Here is a 10,965-nt window from a genome sequence, read left to right as displayed (position 1 = left end):
TATGACTTTTTTCGACATACTATACTATGACTTTTCAACGAAGTATACTATGACTTTTTTATGACATACAATATTTTGACTTTTTATGACATACTAGACTGACTTTTTTATAACTTTTTTTCAACATACTATACTATGACTTTTTATGACTTTTTTCAACATATTATACTAGGACTTTTTTTGACATATACTAGGACTTTTTTCGACGAAGTATACATTGACTTTTTTATAACTTTTTCGACATATTATAATATGACTTTATACCTTCAATGCCATTCTATACTGTGCCTTTTTTAATATTTTATAACATACTATACTTTGACTTTTTTCGACGAAGTATACTATGACTTTTTTATGACATACAATATTTTGACTTCTTATGACTTACTATACTATGACTTTTTTTCAACATACTATACAATGACTTTTTTGTAAGATATTGTACTAGGACTTTTTTATGGCTTTTTCCGACATACAATACTACGACTTTTTATGACTTTTTTCGACCAAGTATACTATGACTTTTTTATGACATACAGTATAACATATTAGACTTATTTTTTTATATTATACTTTGACTTTTTTCCACTTTTTATAACATACAATACTATGACTTTAAATATTTTTATGACATACTATACTATGAGTTTTTAATCACAAAACAACAGTGTATTTCATGACTTTTTATAACTTTTATTCAATATACTATACTATGACTTTTTCATGAACTATATTATGACTTTTTTCAACATATTATACTATGACTTTTTTCGACGAAGTATACTTTGACTTTTTTATAACTTTTTTCGACATACTATGCTATGACTTTTTTCCACTTTTTATAACATACAATACTATGACTTTAAATATTTTTATGACATACTATACTATGACTTTTTTAAAATTTTAATGACATATTATACTATGATTTTTTATTTTTTTAAACACTATACTATGACTTTTAATATTTTAATGACATACGACATACATATGACATTTTAATGACATTTTTATGAGCTTTTATAATATGACTTTTTATGACTTTTTAATGTTATACAATATATTTATATGATATACTTTACTATGCCTTTTTAAAATATTTTATAACATACTATACTGTGGCATTTTAATGACTTTTATGAACTACTTTACGACTTTATAACTTTAATGTGATATTTATATTTTTATGACATGACTGTGCCTTTTTTAATATTTTATAACGTACTATACTATGACTTTTTATGACTTTTTTCGACATACTATACTATGACTTTTTTCGACAAAGTATACTATGACTTTTTTATGACACAATATTTTGACTTTTTATTCAACATACTATACTATGACTTTTTCATGAACTATATTATGACTTTTTTGTACCTTATTGTACTAGGACTTTTTAGGAGTTTTTCCGACATACAATACTAGGACTTTTTATGACATATACTAGGACTTTTTTCGATGAAGTATACTATGACTTTTTTATGACATACAGTATTATGACTATTTATGACATACTATACTATGGTTTATATAACAAATTATACTAGGACTTTTTTTGACATATACTAGGACTTTTTTCGACGAAGTATACTTTTTTTTATACCTTTTTCGACATACTATAATATGACTTTATACCTTTAATGACATAATATACTGTGCCTTTTTTAATATTTTATAACGTACTATACTAAGACTTTTTTTCGACATACAATATTTAGACTTTTTATGACTTACTATACTAAGACTTTTTTTCAGCATACTATACTTCGACTTTTTCATGAACTATATTGACTTTTTTGTAAGATATTGTACTAGGACTTTTATGACTTTTTCCGACATACAATACTAGGAATTTTTATGACGAAGTATACTATGACTTTTTTATGACATACAGTATTATAACTTGTTATAACATATTATACTATGACTTTTTTTGACATTATACTTTGACTTTTTTCGACGAAGTATACTATGACTTTTTTATAACTTTTTCGACATACTATACTATGACTTTTTAATGACATACTACATTATGACTTTTTATAACATATTATACTAGGACTTTTTTCGACATACTAAACTATGACCTTTTTACAACTTTTTTTCGACACACTATACTATACTATTTTTTATGACATAATATACTATGGCTTTTTTCAACATACTATGCTGACTTTTTTCAACATACTATACTATGACTGTTCTTTTCGTAAGAGCATTTAGATGAATGATGTTGCACTCCACAGACGTTTCTTAAAAATGTATTTATTTCGTAAATAGAACGGCATCTTCATAAACATCAGCTATAAGACAGATTTACAGACAGGAGGAGGAGGGACAGAGAGTACAGCAACAGATATCAGTCAACAAAAGAGTGATGATAGTGGTTTATTGATAGTCTGGTGCAGCATGAGTTACTGAGGAAAGGAGAGAATAAAAATGCTTTCAATAAACCATTCAGCATTGATCTGCAGCCTCAAATCGTACCGCCTGATACTGAGTCAAAGGATATTCTGCGGCAGAAAACTGATCGGTTGACATTTTAATTTAGATTCCTCTTTTTAGCTGATTAGATCAAGGAAACCCTAATTTGATTGAGGTCTGCAAACTTGGTTTTCCAAGAGCATCTCTGCACTGACAGCATTTCTAAATGCTTTCTTTTCTACAAAATTGTGTTTGTTCCTAAGTGTAATTTATGGTAACAATAACCATACATATGGCAATTGAATTGTTCAGGATCTGGTCTCTGGATGATGTGGTTACTGACAGAAAACAGTGACCGATTTCCAGTTTTTATTTGGTCTTTACACATTCAGTTAATGGCCAATATTGCCTGAAGCAGTAGTACTTGGGTTAAAACCACATCTCTAGACATAATTTAACAGCTCTTAGTAAGTTATCCAATTAAACTCGGATGGTGCTTCTAAAGGATGAGGTGATCATCATCTGTACTCGAGCCTTGATAAAATATTAAATGACAATTTTTTGAATTATGTGGCTGAGTAATCTCCTCCTTCTACAATTATCCCAGAAGACTTAAATCCAAACCGTGCAGCTCTCTTGTAATGAAGCTTAGACGACGTCAGTGTTGGGATGCTTTGGAAAATCAGGTCTTGATCGTTACTTATGTCACATCTGATCTTAAAAAAATATATAGCTTTTTTTTTCTGCGTAAACATCAGAAAAGATATCACTCTGGGGCCTACATTTCACATATAAAAAAAAAAAGTCTGGATAAAAATGCAATTACATAAGACATGTAAATATAGAAACCCAGAGTTCAAAATTATAAATATATAACAAAGAAATTGTGAAATAACCCTATTGGTTTTTGTTTTATTTTTTTAAGTCTTGGTGGAAGCATTGTTTTTTTTTAATCATGTAACTACTACTTGTTGCGTATTTGTATATCCCTGTTAATAGGACACACCTAAACATTGTTTCTATTTATTTAGGATTATCTTTGTCATAATGTCTTAATTTTGAACACTTCGGATTCCGTAGGTGAGCAAAACGGGGCTTTAGAAGTGCACTAACACTGCAGGTGTTTCTGCCTTTGGCCAGGAAGGACTCTATCCCCTCCTCTGGAGTTTATTGCTGATTCCAAAGAGGAGTTTAGTTTTCTTACCCTGGCACGTCAAACCTTTTGGGCTGGGTGAGGATTTAATGTTATCTACTGACCTTCAGTGGAATTGCACTGTGAAATAAATGTATGATGACTTCTTCTGTGGCTCTGGAGAAGCTATCTACTGTAAAAAAACAAAACAAAAAAACACTGATGTTATCAGCAGGATTATCCCAGCTCAGGCTTAACACTTCAAATTTTTAACAGAAAGCGAGTTGGAAATATGTTGGCATTTACCCGGCTGGGAGGGCCTTACAAATGTTGCAGGATCCAGTGTTTAAGTCAGGATATCAATGCCTCTGCTGCATCATATTTTACATTTTTTTCAAGGTATTTAAGGGGTACTCATGGACTTAGTATTGTACTTAAATACAAAAGTATTCGTCCAAATAAATGTAGCAGGAGCCAGGTTTTCCAGAGGTTAAGTAAGGCATGAATCAATCTAAAGAAACACTGGATCCTAAAATTCCCATAAAGCATCTCAATAGAATCCTAACAGCCACTCCACATGCCCTCATCTCTCAAACTCCATGCACCTAGTTTATAATGACGGTTTTCTGTCAATTATTTGAAGCCTCAAGTACTCTCAAGTACTCATTTGTCTGACTTCTAAGACTTCGGAAAGCTTAGGGTTAGAGCCACAGAGGACATTATTTCCACAGGTGAGTACTGCTCTCGGATAAGTAAAGTGACTGAGTAAAGCTAGTGAAGTGCCCCCTTTTAAACAGTATTTTTAACATGTATTTTTCCTAAATCCAGGTCCAAATTACAGGTATAGGTGTATCCAGGTAGACATTTTGATAGCAGATATGAACTCAAATGATTAAGGTAATTTCCTGTGTCATTATTTGCTGGGTTGTAGGATGGAGTGATCTAACTGGAAGTTTTAAGGTGTCCTTTGCTATTTTAAATGTCCTTTACGATTACAAACATCCTGTTTATTTCAGGCTGGCAGCTCCAAACTGCACTGTCATCTTTCAGGTCAAAAAACAAACAACAAAACAGAGCTTAGATAGAGGTCCAACCTCCTGATTACATGTCTCAGATCGAGTAAAACATTGTGGGAAGTTGCTGCATTCAGGCCATGTACAGGACACACGTTATATTGATATGTAAGAAAAGTTCAAACAGAAAAAAGTACCGCAGTAATAAATAGACACTTTCATTGCCAGTTGCACCTGTATAAACAGAAAGGATATAACAGGCCCAGCTATGCATCAAACAACGTGTACCATATAGAAAATAAACATCAAGAATATTCAATAAATTGACTGACAAAAACATTATTGACTCTCAGGTTTTTCTAAACAGTAAGCGCAGCAACATAAACTTCCTATGACTCTGTACGTTCCCTGTGTGAGCTGAGGCATGTACTGGTCATCGTGGTGTGGTTGTTGTTGATGTCAAGTTTAAAACGGTTGTCTTGAAACGTTTCTACACTTCTGGAGTCAAAATGAATTCTCCTACAAATAAAAATCTTCAAACTTTTCCTCATTTCACCTTTTTTTTTTTTTTTTGGAAGAAGAGGGGTCAAACCAAGCATCAAAGAGAAACATTTGACCTGCGGGCAGCATGTGGCCACAGTGATCGTATAAACAGCTTACAACGTGGCTACGTACCGTACTTACACGTACCAACATGGCTGACACACACACACACACACACACACACACACACACACACACACACACACACACACACACACACACACACACACACACACACACTTCATCAACAGGTGGATAGAACGAAACAGCAAAAACATGATTCAGATGATTACAATGGTGACAAATGAGACACAACAAAATGTGATTTTGATATGTGACTTGTGCAAACGCTCTGCTTTTCTTTCCATCTCTGTAGAAGCTGAATTATATTTATCTGATACATCTATCCGTCTAAAAATAGAGACATTCTGCTGTCTGGGTCAACATGCATCAGCCGTGATTTGTAAAAAGCCTCTCGCCATTTAAGCCATTTTTGTGAAATAAAAATAGTACCATTATCTGATCCAATACTCGGGTAATATTTTTAGGCAACTGAGTGGGATGATTCTACCTATATAACCTCATTAAGTCAGCCTTCGACACTGATCCTGTTACCTCAAAATATTCCCTGAGCGTCATGGTCTTTAATGCAGAGATCCCTTTGCTAATCGGGCCGAATGAGAAAAGGCATTCAAGGGGAACACGTTTCCAAACACAAAGTAACAACAACAGGCTCAAACAGCTTCTATCTGCAGTACCTTCAATAATCTATCAAAAGTTATATCCTCTTGACAATGTATGGCTTTTTAAACAAACCCCATCCGGTCTCCTTCAGAGCAACGCACCTGGGGAGACGCAGGCCTGAAAAGTCAGACGAAGAAAGCAGCACGAACAATAATAATAGTCTTCTTAACAACGATATAAGCTTCTGTACAATCAGGCACAAAAATAAACACTCCAGTCTGAATCCTTTGGTCTTTGGTTCCATGTTAGAGATGAATCTCTTTGTACAGCATCTTACGGAGTACTGTAGTTCCTAAGGAAACAAGTCTAGACGTTAACAGAACCAGCAAGGCTCTGAAAGCTACAGGTAGTTAGCTTTTTCCCTTTCTGTGTGAATGAAAAAGAAGGTGCAGCGGGGCCGACAGCTCAGAGAGGAAGTTTGTGGAAGCAACAGCGACACCTCTGAGATGTACTCCTAATGAAGTGTGACTTTGCGGAGCTTCTGTCCTGGTGCTACATGGTCGATCCTATTGACTGGTGTCTATAAGCCACCTCAGTCCTGCGTTGAGGTCAATGGCATGTCCGAACCACCTCGGTTACGTTACAGCCCTCAGGCTGCAATGCTTTGAGCAGCTGCTGCCTGACATTAGCTAGCAGAAAGTTCCGATCGTCAGGAATCCTCATTCTGTGCCTACAAACATGTAAGACTTACAAAGTCATTTTTAATGCCAGTTGCAAGAAAAACTAAGTTTGGCAACTGTGCTGAAAATGAAAAATAAATAGCTGCATGAGAGTTCATGTAACAGGGCTGATCTCAGAGGGCAGCACCTTTGAGCTGACACGTCTTCAACTGGAAAAAAAAAAAAAAAAAGGTCCTGAATTTGAATATGATATTTTCAGATACTTCTGCAGGACTCAGAGACTGAGTAAGCAGCAGGTCTCTGATAATTGTTGCTGCTCAGATGCTGACTGGATCTTCCTACAGGAGTAGCTCCACAGATGTTGGCTTCATGCCATGCTGACTTGCTCCACACTTCATGTTTTATTTACTTTCATGTTGCAGCTCTTATCTGATGTCTCTCGTAAACTTTCTACTAGAAATGCATTCACTCGGGTAAAACTAATTGGTGAAGGATGAAGCAGCCTGCTTGCACCGAGCCGAATCCTTTGGTTTCACATGATGCGTCAGCGTTGCATCCAGCTGAGAATGCACTGAGCTTAAACTGAAGTAGGTTTCTAAAATGGTAGCAGGGGGTTGGGGTGATTATGCGGAGTGGAAGCTCTCCCCCAGCTCTGCGTGTTAGAGTCAGCGGCCCTGGGAGTCAGCAGTGGGTGGCCTCGATGGGTGAAAGCGTCAGGATGCTTCGATCGTTGGAATAAGAGTTCTCCGTGTCGCTCCAAGACCTGAAAACAGGCAGCAGTGACTGAGGGTTAGGAGACTGACGGAGAGTGTGTGTGTGTGTGTGTGTGTGTGTGTGTTTGAGTGTGGTGTAGTGGGAGACAGTAGGAGCTAACACACTGTTGTACAGAGATCGCAATTATAATCTACAAAACCAGACGGGAAGAAGCAGAGAAGAGTGAGGGATGGAAGAGTGAAGTGTTAGTAATGGGTGTGATGGTGTTAGTGATGAGTTTCTAAAGTCTCGCCTCATTAACTCACAATATCACAGGCCCAGTTTCAGAGAATCACATTTAAAGAAAGTATATTTTTTCAATCAGCGATGGGGGTCCTAAAATAACACACTCAACAGTTTAACATGAAAGACTTCTGTTTGTCCTGTCCTGCTGTATTCACTAGTTTGAAGCGTTTTTGAGTGTTATGGGATAACTAGGGATGTTGTTTTTTCGCCAGAACACCTTCAGATGTCTAATCCAATGTACGTTTGATAGAGGCATATCTATTATTGTTTTTAATTATAAATTGAAGTATGAGAAAAAGTACACAGAGAAAATCAGTTTTGATGGGGCATCAAAGTCCATCTGTGTTTAGCTAAGCAGATACGGTGTACTACAGTACATTATACTTCCAATGCTTTTCTGTATTACATTTGAACATAACAATAAGGCCACTAATTACTGCACTAAGGACTTAAATTTGGCTTATCGGGACCTGCTGATACCATGATCTGGATCAAATAGAATCCAGGATGGGAAAGAAAAAACATATTTAAATCTTAGGGTATGCATTTTAATCTCTTATTTGCTTAAAACAATCTATCTGCAGTGTGGAGTCATAGTAGACCAATGTCCTTACAGTGCTTTTAAATGCAAATTATGCTAAAGGTCTTCGGTGGTGAGACAGTCTCAAGGTTTAGATTTGATAAAGCTGTTCAGAGACAGCTCATTAGCCCTGAGGTACTGTACGTCACCGACCTCACACTTCAAAAATGATGAAAAGGTTCTTTGCTGCAAATGCTTGGTGCTTCTTAAGACGCACAGTCAATGTCTTTCTCTTGTAAGTCATTCCGATGTTTTCTAATTTTCTAGGTTTTCTAATTCCGACTCTGGTTTGTTCTTAGAGGAGTGAGGAGGTGAGACTTGAGCTACTCGACTCATGGATAAAAATCTGCACAATCATCATAAAGAGAAATAAATAATGATAAACAAGCCTCAGCAACATTCTTGCCTCATATATTCACTCTCATGATAACATACATAATATACATCCTTAAGTTTAGATGTGTATTTAAATATCTTTACTTTTTTTTAAATAAAAAAAAAGGTTTCATATCCCACAATATTAAACATATATGTATATAGTATAAAATCTATGATATACGGTAGATTTTTATTTAGAGACATGACAGAGGCACAGTTCCTTTCTTTTATTAGGTTAGCAAGCTGGATCTCCTTTGGAAAAGTCTAACAAAGACAACACTAGCACACTATCTCAACCTTTCCTAGACCGCTCAAAACCTAATACAACTAAACTGCCAGTGATTGGGCTGGACAAGAAAAAAATACAACATGGATATATCATGATACTAACAGCTTGCTCCATTCCTAAAGGTCACAACAAACCAACCGCCAGCATGCTGACTCGCATCAAAGTGGAACCAGGGTCAATGATCAGAGCTTCTACCTCAAAGCACCAGCAGGGAGGAGCAGAGAGACAGTGGTTCAACAACATCCTGAGTTCAAACAGTGCCTCCATTCTGGCTGCTACACCTGATCTTCACATGACTGCACAAGTAAAGCCGGAATAGTTTTGTAGCTGAATGCTTGACGAGAGGAAGACGGCACCTGTCCACCCACATCTTCAGATATTTTTTGATTTCTAAATGTCAGCTGCTTTTAAAACTCAAAATAATTCTCATGACCTTTAATTTAACGCTGCTCTCTGAAATGAAGACAACCGTTTTAAGACCTGGTAAACAGGAAAACAAGGCCACCCAGGGACTTTAAAATAGGCTGATGACTCAAATGGTGGTTTGACTGGGGGCACTCTCACATGCTACATCACCAGCTCAGGCTACCAGGGCTGGGGTCAAACTGTAACATATGAGTGCTAAAACCATTTTTGCTCCTGGGTTACGGCAGAACAAAGAGGACGTTAACACTTTTGGGATAAGCTGATGGGAACATGAACCCAAAAAAAGAACAGAATAGGCAGATTTCTGACAAGACGAAGCTCATGGGGGACGTTAACAGCACATGAATAATTAATCTGGTAGGTTGAAAAACATTATGCAGATTTCAGACACAGAAGGACAAGGACACAGACAGAGAGGAAAAAAAGAAGACAAGTGCAAAGGACGAGTGTGTGAGGGGGCACAAATACATACAGGTTTACATTGTATACAAAGTACCAAAGGCAACAGCGGCCCCCATGCAACAAGACAGAGTCTGGGCATTCTTGTTTTGTAGCCTGTAGTGGACAAGACAGGTGGAGTTTTATACTGTAATTTAAACCAGTGGAGAAGGTAAACTCCACCCACCTGGAACACCCCTGGTCATAAAACGAGCATGTCCCCAAAGTTGGCCTCTTCTCAGAAGCACATATAAGGCTTCAGGATCCAGTAGAAAAAGACTAATATATACAGGAAGTAGCCAAAAAAAGACTCAGACTAATTTTCCCAGCAGCCTCTCTGGTTTAGGGTACCCTTGTTCTATGATAAGAGGAGGATGAGGAGCAAGGGATGTCAGACAGCAGCAGAGTTTTCATACATACATATTTCTAAGGTGTTTTTTCATTTTAGTTTTTTTTAAATAATGATGCATTTACTTAGAGAAGATGAATAGATGTTGCAACTTTTAATTAAATTTCCAAGGTTCAACAAATCCTCTTTCAAAGCAGACTTGAAGAATAAAGTTTGTTGACGAAATAATCATGTAGGACGGTTTAACAGCTCACATGTGGTTTTATACGTTTAGATCTTTTTATATATCCAGATACTACCAACTATATGTATTCACTTTCAACTATCTTTGATGTTTAAGAAGCCTTTCTTGGAAATGCCAATCAAAGTTAAAAGTCTTTCTTATCTGGACTTTTTTTCCACATTTAAAAAGGTCTGAGTATAACTTGTTTGACATTCAGATGAAGGCGCAGCTTGTCAGATTTGACAACTTCACACTGGCATGTATCACATATATTATGGAAAATCATCTTTGACTCCAGACATCCGTGTCCGTTACTGCATTGTCCCCCTTAGCCATGATTCAGCTGTGGCCGGCATTCAACGCTGCAACAACTGGCTAAGTCAAGCAGCCAGCTACAGTTGGGCTTCCAATATAGAACAGATAAATACTTTAAGTATTATATAAGTTTGTAAATATGCGTATTATGTCCTTTGCCGTCATTAAGTATGATATGTAGGACTGGGTGGATACATTCCCTTTCCCCTATGGCAGTATCCTAGCATTAAGGCCAAATGCAGTCTCACTAGTCTTTCATTTGCTCTGTGGTTTTATGCTGTACTTCCTCAAACCCAGAAGGTAAAGAAGAGGAAGGGGAGGAACAAACGAAGGTATGTGGAAAGCAAAGGAGGGGTGAGGAGGTGGAGAGGGGTGAGAAGAGGACGAGGAGAGAAGACAAGGAGAGTTGATAGTAAGGTAAGGACACGAGGGATAAAAACTAAACCTTCATATTCAGCCCTAATTCTATTTGTCAATTGTGTCATTTCT

At 36.5% G+C, this 10,965-nt stretch overlaps 1 protein-coding gene across 4 annotated transcripts in view; it reads right to left on the bottom strand.

Moving 5' to 3' along the window:
* Positions 1–2,252: 2,252 nt before the first annotated feature.
* Positions 2,253–10,965, bottom strand: part of atp11b (ATPase phospholipid transporting 11B (putative)) — a 62,501-nt gene continuing 53,788 nt past the window's right edge. For all 4 annotated transcript variants that reach the window (XR_004102015.2, XR_004102014.2, XM_031282288.2 and 1 more), the window contains one exon: positions 2,253–7,242. Coding sequence is in view for 2 of the 4 variants with exons in the window: in XM_031282288.2 (XP_031138148.1) it covers positions 7,161–7,242 (82 nt within the window). In the remaining 2 variants the exon portion in view is untranslated. The remainder of the gene's footprint in view (positions 7,243–10,965) is intronic.

This window comes from Sander lucioperca, chromosome 11 (genome assembly GCF_008315115.2).
Source record: "Sander lucioperca isolate FBNREF2018 chromosome 11, SLUC_FBN_1.2, whole genome shotgun sequence".
NCBI lineage: Eukaryota > Metazoa > Chordata > Actinopteri > Perciformes > Percidae > Sander > Sander lucioperca.
Note: the sequence above shows the minus strand (reverse complement) of the source record. Positions and strands in the feature narration are given on the sequence as shown.